We start from the raw sequence: 20805 nt of genomic DNA on the forward strand, positions 1-20805 counted from the left end.
TTATTAGATCAAAAATAATAAAAATAAATTTTTTAATATATATAATATTGTCGCCGTCCTCGAACGCACTTTCGACTAGTCTAGCATATTTATTCCTCTCTGAAAGTCTTCAAAGTACAGTACAATGCAGGTTTTCTGAATTCCCATACAAATACATGAAACACATTTGATGCATGCGGGCGGGCTCTATCAGGCTGCCGAATGTCATTCACCGTTATGCAAAAGGAGAAATTCGGGAGAAAATGCAACACTATCGTGAATGGAGACCTTTTCACCACCTCCTAGCCTAGCTAGCCTGTGGACAACCACTGTGCTTATATATAATGTATCGGTATAGATAAGGCTTTTTTTTAATTTATTTTTTTGCATTCTCTCAGGGTTTCCTTTTTTTTTTTTTTTTCCCCCTTTTCCCCACCAAAAAGTGTAAAAAAAAAATCAATAAACACTAATCGCATGAATGGGTTGCAGTATTGTTTTTTATATTCAATGAGAGCAGTATCGGCAATGGGGACAAAGCTATCTGCTTCATGATTTGTCCACATTGACAGCGCAGCTGATAATCGGTGGTCACCATGGGTCCTGAGTGGCCCTGACGATCAGCTATTGACAGCATATCCTAGACAACCCTTTTAGACCTGGTGACAGATTCCCTTTAAGGCTGCCTGTCCACAGGCGTTGCAGTATCCCGTGGTGGAGATCCACTGCAGGATACCGCTGACTGGGAGCAGGAGCCGGCAGGCGGATCTCCACTGTCAGCCTATCTGACAGATAGATAGGTTGACTGCGGAAAATCGTGGTAAATTCGAAGCATGGTGCAAATTGCCGCCCGCGAGAAGAGAATCGCAATGATTCTCTGCTCATGGACAGGGGGGGAGCGCTCTCCATAGCAACCCTATGGGGAGCTTTCACTGCGTTCCCCGTGGCCAGATTATCGCCGCCGGGAACGCAATGAAAACCCTATTAGACAGGCAGCCTAAGGCAGATCTGTCAGGTCTCTTATGTTCCCCTAACTGAGAGCAGGAGAACATAGAGGATGGTATGTAGATACTGACCTTATGCAGCATAGTGTGGTATTAATGGAGTTTGCCATTTAAAGAGCTGTTGAACAGGTGTATCAACTAATTACTGGTCCCATCGTCCCAATCCATATGAATAAAATAAAGCAACTCTGCAAGAAATCTCCTAACTAAAATATTCCAGCAATTTATATCTATAACAGTGATGCAGACCTGTGTGTCTACATGGTAACAGACCGGAAACGAACCCGGTGTGGTCGTATCCTGAAGATCGCTGCCATCTGATCACTAAACTAAGTTATGTGGTCAAGCAGGACTGCTTTCTGTGGGAGTCCTAACAACATTTACAGGGTTTTTGCATGACAATACGGAATCAAATAATAGAAGACTATTTATTGGCAAGTTTGGCAACCCCCCCCCCCCCTTCCCCTCCCCTCACTCCTCCGTAGTCTCAGATAGGAGACCTGACAGATCCACTTTAAATACACCCCCAGACTGCCAAGTTTAACAACAATATAAGTTACTGCCATGTTTTGGTGCAGTTCCTTATCCCCTCCTGTCCAGAGTGAAGCCTTACAAGTCCTTGGACTTTCAGTCCTTGCAGTTGTCTGCGTCTCTCAGCCTTTGAGTTTCTTGGTCTCACATGTAGAAGTAATAATCAGCATACTTGTCTCAGCCGCAGTGTCTCCTCTCGCGGCAGCAGATGGAAAATCTGAGACAGAAGCCATGAGCAGGAATGGTTTGGAAGCAAATGGCAGATCATTATCCTCATATAAACCCAGAGGCTATTTTCTATTATTATATGGATTTTTTTTCAGCTCTAAATTTAAAGTGATGCATAAAACTATGCAGCCGGAAGGAGCGGGCGGAACCGGAGTTCTCTCGATCGGCTTGGCCTCATTTGTCAATACCAAGTGTACGATCTTTCGTCTCCAGTTGGAGCATTGAGTGCAGATAATGGACTCACTAACTTTTCTCTATCATGTTGTCTAAGCTGTAGATGCTCAAATAAATAGTCTAGCTAGAGAATATGAAAGTTTATATTTATTTCCCAGCACAACATGCCTGATGCTCAATTCACCATGCTTCTGAGAACTGAGAAGGCCTGCGCACAAGAGGTTGGGGAATTCTGTCCAAACCTGCAGAATCCATCTCGAATAATGTAATGTGTTTGAAGAGAGCTGGTCACTATGTAAGTGGTCACTTCATTCACTGGAAAAATCTGTCTTCAGGGAGTCAGCGATGGGACAGATTATCAACTTCACTGAGGAATCGGATTACAGTTGCTGCTTGTAGATGTGTACAGAGAGAAACGCACCTGCTGCACAGAGAAAGATGTACTGTACATAGTTGCTGCTGCCGATTCTATTAAATTACATAGAGCTTTAGATACATATCATATAGTTTTCACTCGTTTCCTTTTTTTAGTGGGCTCCAGGTCAATAAGTATATGCACAGGTGGCAATTTAGATTGGGGCTATTCTAGCGTGACTCCCCTGGACTGCAACTTGATGCCTAAAATTGGGAGACTCGCGCTACAGAATGTTTCTGGGTGGCACCACCCTTATCCTGAACATTTACCTGGAAGAACACTTGCTATTTAAAAGAACATTACAGACTAAATACATGGGAGATGATTTATAACGAAGTGCTCCAAAATTCTAGCTCAATTTGCACCAAAAAACTGGTATTCATGCCCTTCACCATATTCATAATTTGTTTCAGACCAACTGTGCAGCAATTCAACAAGAAGCATGGCTTAAAGCTTTGTCCAGGGATCGGGGAAGGTAGTTATTCTACCTGCTGTTGGTCTTCTGCATGGATGCCCCTCTGATTTGCCGGTTCGGGGTCCTATTTTCAACCATCCATGATGGATGACGCAAGCTTCGGACTACCTAATCCCCACAGTATGTTAGTAGTATTAGACTACTAATTCATTATATCTCTTCCTTGCTTGGCCAGTGCTGGCTAATCAGAGAGCAGTACACAATGTGCATTACATGGCTAGAAAATTGTAGCTGCCTCCTCGAATTGCTGAAAACCAAATCCTGAATCAGCAGATTGAAGGGACATTGACAGAGAGTAACAGCAGCAGGTATTATTCCCCATCTTCCAGTCCTGGGACAGAAACTTGTCCTGAAATTGAAGGGTCTCTTTAAAATGTCAGAATGTACCAAAATTTCTGTGGACAATATTTGCCTAAACTAAGTTAACCAATAGTTGGTGTAAGGTTAGACGAGCGTCTAAAGATGTTCCAAATTTATCAGAACACATGAGCCACTGTGATAAATTTGGCAAGTTATCTAGTTAATGTCTGGTCTAAATTCGTGCTGTCTAAATATTAGACGGGATTAGTAAGTCTTCCCCATGCTTTATAGGGTGTAGTAGTTCAAAGAACAGAGAATCTCTGTTATGGCCGCCTCTTCAGGCCCTTCACCAGCCATAATACATTGCATCAGTTTTTCCTTTAGTGTAGTTTTGTTGGCCATCATTGACTGGATCAGTTCTTTGCTGGTTTTAGTTAAACTGACCAAACCTTAGGATTTACCGCCAGGAATGTATGTTCTGTTTATGGACCAGACTAGACAAAGCGAAGCTTATTTGAAGATGTCCTCGTGTAACATGAGCTAATTCTGACATGTTTTCTTACATAGATTCCGTTTTATGGAGACATCTGTGATCATCTGCAGGCTGGAGTGAACTGTGAGAAGCTGGTCGGGTACTCGGCAGTGTACCGAGTCTGTTTCGGCATGGCCTGCTTCTTCTTCCTATTCTTCATCCTTACAATAAACATTAAGAATAGCAAAGGGTGCCGAGCCTACCTCCACAACGGGTAAAAAAAAAGGAATACGATGGAATGAATGACCTAGAAAATGTATTTTATTTGTTCTCTTATTCCGCTATTTATCATTACAATTACACACATTGCTTAAAAAAACAACTTCCGACAAGTGGGCAAGCCTTTTAAGTATAGCTGCGATGTGTTAAAGGGAACCTGTCCTCAACTATAAGCGCCATCAGCTAAGTTATAGTGCTTATAGTTTAGGCAATGTGGAGTTCAGGGAGCGGTGTCTCCTTCTGGCTCCCCGGACTCTATCACCTGAACCATAAGCACCATAACTTCTAGTTGATGACAGGTTCCCTTTAACCCCTTAATGCTATAGGACGTACATTTATGTCCTGCAGCGTCGGGCTATGTATTAAGGGAGATCGCGTGGCGACCTGTCTTCATACAGTGTGGGCGCCAGCTGTTTATTACAGCCGACACCAGGCGGCAACAGTTCCGGTCAGCCGCATGGCTGATCGAAGTTATTAACCATTTAAATGCCCCGAAAATATTCGGGGGTCTCCTATGACCCCCTACAATGAGATCGTAGGGAGCCATGTGGGTGTCATGGCAGCCTGGGGCCTTCTGAAAGGCCCCAGTGCTATCTTGGCAAAATGCCTATCAAGCTATGCCCTGGGGTGGCTTGATAGACTGCCTGCTCGATAGCAGTATGATGTAATACTATGGCATTACATCATACTGCAGGAGCGATCAAAGCCTCACAAGTTGTTGTGTTCTGCATTCCCGCGGGACATGGCAGCGGTGGAGAGGTTAGTTTGTTTGTTGTTGTTTTGTTTTTTTTTACACTAGAATTATTGTTTTTCAGGGAAGGGCTTATGTAAAGCCCTTCCATGAAAAACAATTCAGGGGTGCCGGCAGACCATTGTCTTCAATGGGACCGCCAGCAGCAGCAGCGGCTCCTTTGAAAACATTTTAGTGTGTGTCCTGTCCATCCACACTATATAACAAGACTGTACTCCTTTTACACTGTCTATTTTTTGCTAACGTGTATGCAAAATAATATTTTGCATACACTTTAGCAAAAAATAAACGTGGGGAGGAGAGGATGACATTTTCTCGAGCACCGTGTGACGCTCGCTCGAGTAACGAGTACTTTCGAGTATGCTAATGCTCGAACGAGCGCCAAGCTTGGACGAGTATGCTCGCTCATCTCTAGTATTGTCCCATAATATAAAGTTGTGTCATTTTTGTTGTAGTTTGTGCGCCATAGAAACAAGACCCCCTGAAAGATGGCAGAATTTTATTTATTTTATTTTGCCCCACTTAGGATTTTTAAAATGTTTTTCAGTACATTATATGATACATCAAATGGCACCACTGAAAAAAAAAAAACCTCCCGCAAAAAACCAAGCCCTCATACAGCTATGTCTATTGATAAATAAAGGAGTTCTGATTTTTTTAAATGGGGGAAGGAACAAAAGAAAATGGGGGGGGGGGGGGGGCTGTGTCATTAAGGGGTTAAAATGGCAAAATTGGCTGCACTTGCTCATCCTCTTCCATGGCGATCAAGCGCTGTGGCCCTGCGGTCTTCATTGTGTTTGTTTAGGAACAGCTACCCCTGCAGCCTGTTGGAGGCCACAGTGGTCGGTTTCCATTCTTCTGGCATCATGGCTCCCAGTATCTGAGTGATCATACTAGGAAAACGGTAGCACTTCGGCCTCTGATTGGCTGCAGTGGTCAAGTAGTAGCTGATCCTAAACAAAGGCTAGGAGGTCCACAGGGCGGGCGGAGTGGACTGCTAAGTACTGCTGTTTTTGTTAATACATCTGCAGCTATGCTTATAAAGTTGTCCTACACCCAGACTACCCCATTAAAGTGTACTTCCAGAAAATGTAAAACTTTACAGCGCTCCTAAATCCTTATGTACAGTACTGTTGTGGAGTTCGCAAAGACTGGGCATTGCCTGCCATGTTATATGTGCAGTGAAGTTGCCCGCTGGTCGCTGTTTATACATACTTTCTGACCTGCATTACACTTCTACCAGCAGTAGGTATTATACACCAGAAAAATGCCCTGGCTGGAGGACAGCTCTCTTTACATCTTGGGGAGGTGGTCCAAAGAGAAATGGCTTCCCCCAAGCTTACCAATTTAAGAGCTTAAACCCCTCCCAATTAGTGTCACCCAATCTGTTCATGTGGCACAAGTTCAGCTTTGAACCTTTGGTCCTATAGGCAGTCAAGGGTAACCAGGCTTAATGTTCTTGGTCGCCTGCTAAACATAGAAGAACTCTTCAAGTTTTTAACCCTTTCCAATCCACTGACCTCTGAAGACATTATGAGTTAAAGCTGTACAGCTCCAATGTTGGAAGACGTCCGTCGTGGTTCTCTTACTGTATATTGCCAGCCTCTCTGCTGTTGGAGCCTATCCAACGTGTCACCTCATGCAGTACCGGCTTTAGCCAGCATATAGCGCTGTTGTATAATGGCAGAAAAAGAGCAAGCCTCCTAGGAAAATCTGGATACAAATTTGATTGGAAAGGGTTAATGCACCTTACAGATGTTCGATGTGGGCGCAGTTGCTGACATTGAATGACCTAAAACAACATATCTCCGCTGCATTGGAATAGATAACAAAAGATATGCCAGGATGCATCTGGGGAGAACTGGACTACCAACTTGACATCTACTGTATCACCAATGGAGCCCACATCTATCATCTGTAAGGGGCAGTAAAGAGTTGTTCTAGCTTTTCGTGTCATTCTCGTTGTTGTAAGTCAATTCATGTATGAAGAAATTGGCTTTACTTTTGCACTATTCTGTTTGAATCACCTGTACCGTATATACCGGCGTATAAGGCGACGGGGCGTATAAGACGACCCCCCAACTGTCACCTTATACGCCGGTATACAGTGGAGAAAAAAAAAAAATTCATTACTCACCTCCCCCGGCGTTCTGTCGCGCTCCGGCAGGATGTCGCTCGCTCCGGCAGGCTGTCGCTCGCTCCTCGTCCCCGCCGCAGCATAGCTTTCTGAATGCGGGGCTTGAAATCCCCGCTTCCAGAAAGCTAATACACACGCCGGCAGCCATGACATCATTGAATGGCTGTGATTGGCTGAAGCACACGTGGCTTCAGCCAATCACACTATTCAATGACATCATTGAATGGGTGTGATTGCTAACACGTGCGCCTTCAGCCAATCACAGCCATTCAATGATGTCATTGAATAGTGTGATTGGCTGAAGCCACGTGTGCTTTAGCCAATCACAGCCATTCAATGCTGTCATGGCTGCCGGCGTGTGTATTAGCTTTCTGGAAGCGGGGATTTCAAGCCCCGCATTCAGAAAGCTATGCTGCGGCGGGGACGAGGAGCGAGCGACAGCCTGCCGGAGCGCGACAGAACGCCGTGGGAGGTGAGTAATAAATTTTTTTTTTTTACACTTTTTTTTTTTTTTGTATTACCGGCGCATAAGACGACCCCCGACTGCAGAGCAGATTTTTCGGGGTTCAAAAGTCGTCTTATACGCCGGTATATACGGTATATACGGTATATCAAGCACCTTCATTTTACTAGCTCTCCTTCTTGTATTCTGGTGAAGAAGGTTTCTCTTTGATTGTAAATGGAGACATGCAGTGAATTTCCTTCTATGATGTATTTCCTATCTCATATTTTTTTATATTTACAGTTTCTGGTTTATCAAGTTTTTGCTCCTCATGGGGATGTGTTCCGGAGCTTTCTTCATTCCCGATCAAGACACGTTTCTCGGTGGTAAGTTTCAGATTGTACTGTTGTATGGCAACTGGGGGTCCCACAAGTCTGAGCTGTCAGTTTATAGAAGCACATCCTCAGAGAACCAGTTTGCTTGCAGTCTGCTACTATGGAGACATATAGGGCTGCACAGGAACGGTACATACAAAGGCTTCCAATTTTTAATCAAGGCGTTTTACTAGCTTGCTCTCATTTTTGATGCAAAAGGACAATAAAAAGGTTATAATGCTGGACATTCACTTTAAATGAAGTATTTTACAGTTTACTGAAAAAATAAGTAAAAATTGTAAATAAAAAACAATCAAAAAAAAAATCTGGTGTTTCAGTTTCCACTTATATTTGGTTTTCTATTTGGGAGAAAAGGTAACAGGATCACAACAATAGGCAATGGAATATCATGTGTTAATAAATTTTTGGGGCTTATTTATGAAGCCTTTTTCGCCAGATTTGTGGCGTTTTTTTGCACCAGAACAACAACGTAGTCTAAGGCCCCCTGCACACGGGCGGAAAATCTGCAGCGGGATTTCCCACAGAATTTCCGCCCGTGCCCGCCTGCATAGGATTGCATTGCAAAATGCAATCCTATGCAGACAGCTGTGATTTGTCCGCGTAAAAACACACGCAGAAAACAAATCGCAGCATGTTCTATTTCTGTGCGGGTCTCACAGAGGCCTGCACAGAAATGTCAGTAGTGCCGGGCCGGCTCTGCTCTGAGCATGCACGGGCTGGTAGAGCCGCGGGAGCAGGTAAGAGCCGCACTGGTCCCTGAAGGAACGCGGGTCGGGTCCCGCTGCGAGAACTCTCGCAGCGGGATCTGACTTGGCCGTCTGCAGGCGGCCTAAGAAATATTTACATCTGATCTGTGGCAAGAAGAATGAAAGATGCTTCTGACACATTTGTGAAGATGAAAGTTAAGGCCCATTTAGACCCAATGAGAATTGTTCGAGTGATTCTCGTTGCATCTAAATGCACTGACCTCGTGCAGTTTTCGTGCACGAGTTGTTCTTCGCTCACTTCAAGTTTTATTGAATTGAGCGATCAGCTGTTATCAGTGCAGCCGTCTGTTATCACAGTCGGCTGAGTTGATAAGATTCTCTGTGCCTGTGTCCTGCTGTGAATTCGCAGTGGGGCACAGGCTGTAAGCGTGCAGAACAATACAGTTGTTTGCTTATGCAAACCCACAATTTGTGATGCGTCTCCAAAATATCAAAAAAGTGTCGAGTACTCCACGGGTCATAGAAATAAATACTTTCTATATATTTTTTGAAGCGTTGGTGCCCCACCCAACTATCTAGCCTTGCTTGGCTTGTTTTACATTACAGCTGTAACGAGGGAGATATACATGCTGGATACCATACATAATCATTATATAACGTAGAACAGTTTTGATTATTCAGCATCATTTTCCATCTGCTAGGTGGTGCCAGCATGATCACAATAGTATTGCATTATTTTAACCCCTTAACGACCAGCCCATAGTGTTTTTACGTCCTCCCGAAGTAGGCTTTATTCTCTGAGGACGTAAAAACATGTGTCCTGCATAAAGCCCCTCAGGCTGTGGACGTGACAGCTCCATGCTGTCGGTGTCCGCAGGTAGCCGACAGCATGGAGCTGTCATCCTGGGCTGTACGGACCCCCCCCCCCCCCCCCCCCCCGGCATTGCGATCGGCGCTATCCGATCTATCGGGGCAGCTGAAATTGCTCACCAAGGTCCGCCGCACTGCTCCCCGCTCTCCCGATGCTCCGGGCCCCGTAGCCGTCCTTCTGCGCATGCGCGCCAGGCGGCATTACGTCAGCCGCATGCGCAGAAGGCCCGGCGGCGCGGGAAATTCAAAATCTCCTGGCTCCTGGTTTCTGTAGGTAGCCGGGAGGCAGGAGATGTCAGCGGGGACCGCGATCGCCGTTGTACAATGGATAACGGCGATCACGGAAAAGTAAGCAAAGATGTTAAAAAAAAGAAGTTTTACCTCCCCTCATGGATCGGATCCCGCTTCCTCCATGTCCTCCGACTGGTCTCCGGACCCCCCGCTGGCTTCTGCGACGTGCCGATGTGGCGCGCATGCGCAGAAGGCCGGCGAGCCCGGCAAATTCAAAATCTCCCTGCACCCGGCTGTCACAGTTAGCCGAGTGCAGGGAGATATGACTGGGGACCGCTGTATGCGGTTTCCAGTCATATGATCACCATTATCCATCAGATAACGGTGATCATATAAAGTTAAAAAGTAAAAAAAAAAAAAAAATTAAAAATTTAAAAAGTTAAAGTTTCATCTCCCCTTACGGATCATATCCGTAAGGGGGGATGACATTACGTACCCAAGGTCCCCGGATTTGTTCCCTGATGGGATGTTCATCCGCGGACCTTACCCCAGCTTCAGCGCATGCGCCAGTCAGCATGATGGCGGACGCATGCGCAAAAGTGAAAGATTGCCCAAGAAATGTAAAATCTCCCTGCTGCTGGCTACCAAAGGTAGCCAAGAGCCTGGAGATGTCACGGGGAGCCGCGGTATGCGGTTACTGGTCACGTGATCGCCGTTATCCAATGCATAATGGCGATCACGTAAAAGTTCTTTAAAAAGTGGAACTTTCATCTCCCCTCACCGATGCGATCGGTGGGGGGAGATGAAACATCTTCTCGGAGGCTTCCGCATTTGAATCCAGATGCGATTATCCTCCATGGACCCTTCCGGCTGCTGCGCATGCGCCCCCGCCGGCAAAATGCCGGACACATTCGCAGGAGCCGGGGAGCCCAGGAAATTTCAAATCTCCTTGCTCCCAGCGACCAACTGTTGCCGAGAGCCTGGAGCAGTGACCGGAGACCTCGTTAAGCGGTGCCCGGTCACGTGATAAATTAGCGGTATAACATTAGGCCGGTCACGCAAGACCGGAGAGGAATTTCGGGTTCTGCATGCACTTGATCAGCGGTAATCCACGGATCAATCGCATGCATTGGATTACACAATTCCCCCCAATTAGCGGGTCGGAATTACGTAATCCACTCGCCGAAACAGAACACGGCATGCTATATTTTACCGCGGATATCCGCGACCTAGAGCCCATTGTGCTCTATGACCGCGGATATACCCGCAGCCCATGTGCAAACACATTGTGTATGAGCTGCGGGTACCCGGGTCTTTTCTAAGCGACGGCGCGGGAAATAAAAACAAACAACGGTGTACTGCGCATGACCGTCTGTGTGAGTAGGCAGTTATGTGCAGTACATTACGCGGCCGTACACAGGGTCACAGCCGGGCTTACAGCTGGGATCCGCTGCGGGCCCCGCAAACGGATTCTGCATACGACCGTGTGAGCCCGGAGTTATTCAGACCGCTACCTGTAATCCGTAATTTACAAGAAGCCCCTGGAACGCTCGCCTTCCTGCAGTTCCAGGAGCACCTTGTTGAGCGCCTTCTGTGTGAGACCGCTGCACCGCAGCAAGATTACAAAGCCTCACAGAGCGCCACTTCTTACACCCCATACCTGCCGCTGAGGTCACAAAATACCCCCAAAAAAGCATGAGAGGAGGGGGGATACCCGGTTTTCTTGCCCCATGTGCCCAACCCAACCAGCCTCCGCAATTACCCCTGTCTTCGGACATAAAACGCAGTTTATATTATTACCGTTATCTAATATTTAGGGAATGCCAAAAAATGGGGATGGCGGGTTATTTTTAGGAAGTCAATTTCTTTTTCCGTATGTGGGCAATGGGGCTTGGAATTTATTCAGTTCTGCTCTGAAATCCAGCGGGCATTCTCTCCATTATAGACCTAGCCATGTGTCCTGTAAGTAGATTAGGGCCACAATGGGTATGTTTCTGGACACGGGACAAACAGGGGGATCCATTTTGGGGTGCAAGTCTTCATTCTTATGTACACTGGACAAAAAAAACCTGTTTTTAAATTGACAAAATTGCCAAAAAATGAAAATCGTAATTTTTTCCTTTTGCTTTGCTTAGATTCATTCAAATACTGTGGGGTCAAAATACGCAGTACACCCCTAGATGAATTTGTTAAGGGGTCTAGTTCTCAAAATGGGGTCATTTGTGGGGGTTCTCTATCGTTTTGGCCGCTCAATGGCTCTACAAGTGGGCAATCCTGGAATTTATTCCGTTGTACCCTGAAATCCAACGGGTGCTCCTTCCATTATAGGCCTAGCCAAGTTTCCTTTAAGTAGATTAGGGCCACAATGGGTATGTTTCTGAACACAGGACAAACGGGGGTATCCATTTTGGGGTGAACGTCTTCATTCCTATGTACACGGGACAAAAAAAACTGTTTTTAAATTGACACAATTGCCAAAAAAATGAAAATCATAATTTTTTTCCTTCGGCTTGGCTTAGATTCATTCAAAAACTGTGAAGTCAAAAGAGTTATCGTACCCCTAGATAAATTCGTTAAGGGGTCTACTTTTCAAAATGGGGTCACTTGTGGGGGTTCTCCATCGTTTTGGTTACTCAATGGCTCTACAAGTGTGCAATAGGGCCTAAATCTCCTTCTAGCAAAATTTCTGTTCCGAAAGCCACCGGTTGCTCCTTTCATTTTGGGCCCCATTGTGCATCCAGACATACGATTAGGGCCACAATGGGTATGTTTCTGAGCACAGGACAAACGGGTATCCATTTTGGGGTGCAAGTCTTCATTCATGTATGTGCTGTACAAAAAAAACTGCTTTTAAAATGACAGAATTACCAAAAAAATGAAAATCATGATTTTTTTCCTTCGGCTTGGCTTAGATTCATTCAAAAACTGTGAAGTCAAAAAAGTTATCGTACCCCTAGATAAATTCGTTAAGGGGTCTACTTTTCAAAATGGGGTCACTTGTGGGGGGGGTCTCCATCGTTTTGGTCACTCAATGGCTCTACAAGTGTGCAATAGGGCCTAAATCTCCTTCAAGCAAAATTTCTGTCCCGAAAGCCACCGGTTGCTCCTTTCATTTTGGGCCCCATTGTGCATACAGACCTAGTACTAGGGCCACAATGGGTATGTTTCTGAGCACGGGACAAACAGGCTTATCCATTCTGGGGTGCAAATCCTCATTTTCATGTGTACTATAGAAAAAATTCCTGTCTTTAAAATGACATATTTGCAAAAATATGAAATTTTAGTTTTTCTCTTCTAAATTGCATTGACTCCTGAAAAAAACCTGTGGGGTTAAAACACTCATGACACCCCTCAGTGAATACGTTAAAGGGTGTAGTTTTTAAAATGGGGTCATTTGTGGGGGTATATATCATTTTGACTCCTATGAGCCTTTCCAATCTTGGCTTGGTGTAGGAAAACAAAGTGTTCCTCAAAATGCTGAAAAGTAATGTTAAATTTGTACGTCTCCTAAATGGTTAAAAAAAAACGAAAGTTTTTCCAATGTGCACCCAAAATAAAGTAAACGGATGGAAATATATATCTTAGCAAAAGTTTCTATATTATGTTTGCACATATTTGAGATATTGCAGTTGGAAATGTGAAAAAATGACGATTTTTTTTCAAAATGTTCCCAATTTTGGCGCTTTTAATAAACACAAATTCTATCGGTCTTTTTTTTCCACCTAAATGAAGTACAACATGTGGCGAAAAAACAATGTCAGAATCGCTTGGATATGCAAAACCTTTCTGGTGTTTTTCGATGCTAAATTGACACATGTCAGATTTGCAAAATTTGGCCTGGTCATTAAGGCGCAAACAGGCTTGGTCACTAAGGGGTTAACCATGGACTGTTTAGATGAGAAAGCTTTGTGGCTTATATGTGTCCAGGTTACATAAATCTCTAGAATTCAGTTTCAGTTCCTCTTTATTGTAGCAGATGTTATTTTGCTCATAAAGCTGTATTTTTGTAACCCACAAAGAACCCCTATGTGCCAGTCTGCAGAAGGATCTCTATTGTATTTCAGCATTTATATTTGTAGAGCAGGGGAGCTTATGGGCCCAGTATATACCCCAGATGTATCCATACTTCATAATGCAGTATTGACTTCTCTAATGATAATGAGTTGACTCTGCTCATTTTGTCCCAGTCTGTACAGTGAAGTTGAAAATTGATCTGTAGAAGGCAGCCAGCAAAGGCCTATAGACTAATGTTATGCAGGTGTGAAAAAAATGCTGAAAAGTAAGAATGCTTTCAAAAATAGAAATGTTAATAGTTTATTTTTGTCAATTAACAAAATGCAAACTGAATAAAGAAAAAATCTAAATCAAATCCAATATTTGGTGTGACCACCCTTTGCCTTCAAAACATTCAGTTCTTCTAGGTACATTTGGGCACAGTTTTTGAAGAAACTCGGCAGGGAGGTTGTTCCAAATGTCTTGGAGAACTAACCACAGATCTCCTGTGGATGTAGCCTGCTCAAATCCTTCTGTCTCTTCATGTAATCCCAGACAGACTTGATGATGTTGAAATCCATTCTTTGTGGGGCCAAATGATCACTTACAGGACTTGTTCTTCACACTGAAGATAGTTCCTAATGACATTGGCTGGATGGATGTTTGGGGTTGTTGTCCTGCTGCAGGATACATTTAGAGCGCATCGGACATTTCTCTGATGGTATCCCATGATGGATAAGTATCTGCCTGTATTTCTCAGCATTGAGGACACCAATAATCATGACCAAATCTCCCATCTCCATTTGTTGCAATGGAGCTCTAAACTTGCGAGAAACCTCCACCATGCTTCACTGCAGCCTGCAGACACTCATTATTGTACCACTCGCCAGCCCTCTGGTGAAAAAAATCCCCTTTTTGTTACAGCCAAATATTTCAAATTTTGACTTCTCAGCCCAGAGCTGCCATTGTTTTTTTTTTTGTTTTTTTTTTGCACCCCAGTTCCTATGTTTTCACGCTTAGTTTATTTACTTGGACTTCACTTTAGCATTTAGTTAATTGACAAAAATAAACTATTGACTGTGCATTTACATGGGCGACAGCAAGCATGACTCGCACAGCACACAGAAAATAGAACATGCTGCATGGGAAGAATCGTCCATGTAAATGCACCCATTACAAATAAGTGGGTTGTGTTTTCGTACGTGTTTTGAGAGTCTCGCAATGCACAAAACTTGCGTGATTTTCTTGCCTGTGTGAATGCACCCTAGCACTTGTAGCATTTGGTCCATGTGAAAAAAATTGCAGCATAAATGAGAATGGCACATGTAATGTTCGTGTCGGTAGAGATTATATGCTGTGAGATGCGCGTTGTGCCTGAGATTCTCGGGGGCAGCTTGCAATGCGGCTGTCAGCCTGGATACAAAACTTTATGCCTCTACAGGACCAGCCTTTACAATCTGATTAATTCTCATGTGGTGGCGCTGCCAGGATATTCGCCTATAGAGAATATCAGACCGCTGAGGGTCTCAAAAATATCCTATGATCAAATGTATAATTTTTTATTTTTTTTTGTAACTAAAGGATGATCCAACGCAAACTTTACCCTGACCAATAGGCCATGTTTTTACTGTTGTGTGATTGTAGGGGGTCAACCCAAAAGGGTTGACCGGTTGTTGTAGCAATGGGCAGACTTGCTCCAAATTCACTGAGTATGTCCTAAATGTCCCAATGTATTGCTGAGCATGCCCATTGAGGACTTTCAGAGGAGGATGACATCAGGACTTGGAACTGTGACACAGGGCAGGCCAGGTAGTGTCATTAGTAGTTAGAGGTGCTGTTGGAGGGGCCTTGTAAGAGAGACATTTGCTGCAGGGATCTAATTACCAGAGCAAGGCAGAGTGTTTGGGACACCACTCCAGACATTTGAGGAACCCAACATCTGCAACAGAGGAACGTTGGGGGCACTGTGTAGAGTCTGCTTGTATTACGGTGCATTGAAGGTGATACAGCCTGCAGATGGGGATACAAGTGCTGGAGCAAACGGGCCCTGTGATCGTGGACTGAGTAAATGGATATGGACTGCGGAATATATGGAAAATGCTTTCTTCCTCTTGCAAACTGTAAGTGAGGTTGACCTCCATAGAAAGAGATGGTGGGTGTATACACTCATAGGGGGTTGAGTCATGTGACCAGCCTGTTTTATAGACCTAGATCAATGCTGCAGCAATCATCACTTAAAAGGACATCACTTGCAGGTCATGGGGAAAAAGGCCAAACGCTCAACATTAATGCAAGCTCTAAGAGACTGAGTACAGTCTATTGTAGTGTTAGTGCGGAGGTGCTAATCTCTCTGAGGAGGTCTGTATATTGTAATATGTGAACTATACATTTCCGTGTTATAGAACAAACCTTCGCAAAATAACATCAAGACAGTTTTTCCAAACATCATTGCCCTTTTGTGGCTTGTGGGAATATTCTCTATAGAACGGAGTTACTGGCGCTGGTATTCGGCCACTGTAAAGGGAAAGTCAGGGTGCTTATTCACATTCTTACCGGTATTCGTTACATCTCTGTATTCTCAAAAAAACTTTTGTATGTTTTGGTAATTCCGTTGGCTTCATCGTATCCTCACGACATGATCACCAACACATTCATAGAGTTTACATGAATCCAGGATCCATAGAGCATCATTTATTGGGAGCGGCGGGGGAGAGCGGGGAGGAACGGAGGGGAGATCTCTCTCCCCCCCCCCCCCCCCCCCCCGCCGCTCCCTGCCGCAACTCACCTGTCACCTGCGCCGGCCCCCAAATCTTTAGAGACGAGCGGGGAGATACTCCGCTAAGGCACTACTCGCTCGAGTAATGTGCCTTAGCAAGTATACTCGCTCATCTCTATTGCCTATATATTTTATTTTCCCCTACACGTGTCATGAATATACATGTAATTTCCTGGACGCACATCTAGGGTTGTTGCCATTTCTAAATCTATATTTCTCTTGCAGTGTGGCGTATCATCGGAGCAGTGTTTGGCTTTATCTTTCTTATCCTCCAGCTCATGCTCTTGGTGGAATTTGCTCACAAGTGGAATAAAAACTGGTATGTAATTTATTGGTTATGAGGCTCTTTGTTAATAACAGAGGCTATAACACTAGTGTGAATCGTACTAGAGTCATGGTGGATGAGTTGCGACAGTGTCAGTTTCTTTGACAGGAACCTCTAGCACAGAATGCTATACTTTTCTTGCTTTTAGAAAGAAAACTGATTGAATGAGCCCTAACAGTAGTGGGGTCCTCTGGAACAGTTACATTGATGCCTAATCTGAGGACCCCTGCCAATCAGCAGAACGAAGGTAAAGCACCTTCACTGCAGTAGCTGATATGGCAACGTCCACTGGTGTACTGCTAATTGTGACCCGGATCCTTAGCTGGGGGTACCGATGGGGCCCTCGCAATATACTGTTTTACCGCCGGGGACCGGCTGTGAGTGATCAAAAAGGGGAGGGCTTTTACCCGTGGATCTGGCAGCCAATTACAGACTGATGACTCCCTGAGCATGCGGTCCTCCCTTTCACTGAGAGACTGCTATTGTGATTTGTTGAGTGCACTGCCGGCTTTGCGATTGGTCCTGCTGGCCATGTATGGTAGTGAAGGAGGCAAGTGGACCAAGCAGCGCAAAGAGGTATGTGAGTATGTATAGCTGGTATAAGTTATACTGTGTAACGTATACCAGCTATACATGTATAATTATATACGGGAGATATCCTGGTTATATTTACAGGGGCATGTTAATCTCCTTCATACAGTGATGCAGACCATTCCAGTTTAGCCTGGATATCTCCTCTATATGATTGCACACTTTACACGCAATTTGAAAAATACATCAAAAAGCCTGCATGCGGTTATCATAAATTGCACCTTTTTTTTTTTTTTTAAAGGCATGTGTTTAAATCCACATGCAGGTTTTTAATACTGACTGCGGTATTTTGGTGTGTGTGTGTGTTCATGTTTGTTGTTGTACTTTTGAATCACAATAAAAAATAAAAAACAACACACAGCCTAAGGAGCTGCAAACAAATTTTCACTTAGTCCAGGAAATAAGTCCTATTCGGAAAGCTTATGCTAAGGGGATGGATCATGTATGTAGATGTGTTTTGTAGCTGTACGCAGCACGGCTTGGGTATGGGTACAGGTAGGGGCAAGTAGTTCAGTGATCAGGAAATGTCTGTTACTCTTTAAAAAGAGTTTGCAACGTATATCTGCATCTGTGTATTATTTCATTAACCAACATGCTTGTATACTTTCATTTATCAGGACCGCTGGGGCCCAGCATAATAAGCTCTGGAATGGAGCCCTGGCCATCGTCATCCTAATATTGTACACTGTAGCCCTGGGAGCCCTTGCTCTATTAGTATGGCTTTATACACATCCTGAACACTGTCTGCTTAACAAAATCTTACTCGGTGTCAACGGTGGTCTGTGCGCTCTCTTAGCCATAGTTTCTATACTGCCCTGTGTGCTAAAAAGTAAGTATGAATGAAGTAAGATGGCTGCCTTTGTATCTGTATTAAGACCTCTGGTTATACTAAATGTATAGTTTATCAATGTGCCTTTGTTTTACACTCGCATAACATATACTCTGCAGAGAAGTACCCGGACCATGTACTCATCCCATGGAGTGTCTGACACATAAGAATGTATTGCGGTTGGTAGTGTGTCATATCCAGTTTGAGATTTATGTGGTTTCCTCTAGTTCTTTAGCTTCTGCTCACATTGCATTTGGGCTGTATTTATGGTGCGTACGCCGGGGTAATTTCCTGATGTTACCGTATATACCGGCGTATAAGACGACTTTTGAACCCCGAAAAATCTGCTCTGCAGTCGGGGGTCGTCTTATGCGCCGGTAATACAAAAAAAAAAAAGTGTAAAAAAAAAAATTTTTATTACTCACCTCCCACGGCGTCCTGTCGCGCTCCGGCAGGCTGTCGCTCGCTCCTCGTCCCCGCCGCAGCATAGCTTTCTGAATGCGGGGCTTGAAATCCCCGCTTCCAGAAAGCTAATACACACGCCGGCAGCCATGACAGCATTGAATGGCTGTGATTGGCTAAAGCACACGTGGCTTCAGCCAATCACACTATTCAATGACATCATTGAATGGCTGTGATTGGCTGAAGGCGCACGTGTTAGCAATCACACCCATTCAATGATGTCATTGAATAGTGTGATTGGCTGAAGCCACGTGTGCTTTAGCCAATCACAGCCATTCAATGATGTCATGGCTGCCGGCGTGTGTATTAGCTTTCTGGAAGCGGGGATTTCAAGCCCCACATTCAGAAAGCTATGCTGCGGCGGGGACGAGGAGCGAGCCACAGCCTGCCGGAGCGAGCGACATCCTGCCGGAGCGCGACAGGACGCCGTGGGAGGTGAGTAATAAAATTTTTTTTTTTTTCTCCACTGAATACCGGCGTATAAGGTGACAGTTGGGGGGTCGTCTTATACGCCCCGTCGCCTTATACGCCGGTATATACGGTAATGTTAAACAAGAACATATTCAAAGCCCTATAACTTTTTTTTTTCCTGTTGATGGGGGTGTGTTAGCTCTTGTTTTTTGCCGAGTGAGCTGTAGTTGCTACAATTTTTGGGTATACAAGCCTTATTGTTCAACTTTTATGGAGACAGGGTGACCTAAAACAAAAGAATACAATTTTTGCCTTTTTTTTCATTGCAGTGTTCAGTGTGTAAGATAAATAATGTGATAATTAGATGGTTTGTACTTTTTTTGAATTAGTTTTTTGAGAAAAGGGTGTAAAAGGGTTTTTTTGAATTTGCAAAATGTTTTTACTTTTTTTTTTTTTTATTTGACTTAATATTACATTTTTGTTTAGGAGACTTGAACTTGCAATTGTTTGATCGCTTTTACAGTATACTGCAGTGCTTCAGTATTGCAGTATACTGTATTTTTAACATTCACATTAATATGATTAAATAGCAGTCCTGTGAGCTTTACTAGGCTCAGGACTACCATGACCACCATCAACACCACGTAATTGTATCACTGCAGAAGCCGTTGGCAAGTCGGAGAGGGGGGGGATGTACCTCCATCTGGTAGGTTAGATGCAGTGGTCAGGATTGACAGCTGTAGCTCCACAAGGAGGATAAGTACGTTTCATGATCTAGAATAAATCCACAGTCTTCGAATTTATGCTTTTATTTTAGCATGAACTTTGTCTAAGAAAATTGGTTTACTCTGGTGCCAATCAGACAGATACAGCATCTTAGAAAATTCTTCCAGCTTTGCCAGCCTATGGCACAGGAAGAGGAAGTTGCATGCTGGCAGGCAGTGACTGGCTGCACACATGTAACTATTAGGCCCCCTGTCCACGGCCGTGATCTGGCCAGCGAATCATGCCGGCTGAAGCTTTCCATGGCGTTGCTATGAAAAGCACCAGCCCCGTGTCTACGAGCAGAGAATCATTGCGATTCTCCGCTCGCGGCCGGCAATTCGCAGCATGCTGCGAATTGCCCCGATTCTCGGCTGTCAGCCTATCTGTCAGATAGGCTGACCTGCGGAGAACCGTCTGCCAGCTCCTGCTTCCGGGCGGTGGCTCCCGCAACTGAAATTCACCGTGGGATACCGCAACGCCTGTGGCCAAGGGGCCTTAGGGTGGAGTAGAAGTGTGAGAGCATGAAGGTAGTAAGTATGCAGCAGCGGCTTTATTTTGAATAATTCTTTATTAAGAACTTTTTCAAAAGTTTAACAAAACTTGGTCAATAAACAACGCCAAGGATCAAATGCAAAACTCAGATGCAGCAGCTGAGTATTGTGACAAATAATGGACTCCTTACTATGAATAATTAAGAATATCAGAAGTCCACTCAGTTCTATATCTATATAACAGCTCTTCTCTGGTGTCCTTATGCTTACATATGGCAATGAAACTGATTAGTAATATTCTTATACTTACTTTGGTTATTATGTAGCTGGTAAGTCCCTAACTCAGACTATTCACCTGCCAGTTGTTTTCTTTGTACAAAATAATTTAATTTTTTTTCCCACTTTCATTTGCTTTTCAGATCACCCTCAGTCTGGATTGCTGCAGACGGGAGTCATCAGCTGCTATGTCATGTATCTAACCTTCTCATCCTTTTCAAACAAACCACCGGAATACAGTACGTTATACCACCATGTGTGGAACAAAACCAGTAGCACTCCTGTAGTTCTCCATACTTCTTTCTACTTGGCTTCGACTCACTCAATTCCTTGTAAGCTTATAAAAGCTTATTGATATTCTTAATTGGGAATTTAAAAGGAACCTTTGAGCCCCATAAAACTACATGAGTCCATCGTGTCTGTGGGTGTGAGGCAGTTTCACGTGGAAAAAGCCTCGCATCACTGTGGGGATGAAGAAATCCCCGCCGTGGCAGAGGAT

At 44.3% G+C, this 20805-nt stretch overlaps 1 protein-coding gene across 1 annotated transcript in view; it reads left to right on the forward strand.

Annotated features, from left to right (window-relative positions):
• Window positions 1–20805, forward strand: part of SERINC5 (serine incorporator 5) — a 48782-nt gene that overhangs the window by 20051 nt on the left and 7926 nt on the right. Inside the window, exons 3-7 of the mRNA XM_066601880.1 lie at window positions 3671–3849; window positions 7488–7570; window positions 16382–16475; window positions 17690–17901; window positions 20450–20545. Coding sequence (XP_066457977.1) covers window positions 3671–3849; window positions 7488–7570; window positions 16382–16475; window positions 17690–17901; window positions 20450–20545 — 664 coding nt within the window. The remainder of the gene's footprint in view (window positions 1–3670; window positions 3850–7487; window positions 7571–16381; window positions 16476–17689; window positions 17902–20449; window positions 20546–20805) is intronic.

Source organism: Eleutherodactylus coqui, chromosome 5, assembly GCF_035609145.1.
Source record: "Eleutherodactylus coqui strain aEleCoq1 chromosome 5, aEleCoq1.hap1, whole genome shotgun sequence".
Taxonomy (NCBI): Eukaryota; Metazoa; Chordata; class Amphibia; order Anura; family Eleutherodactylidae; genus Eleutherodactylus; species Eleutherodactylus coqui.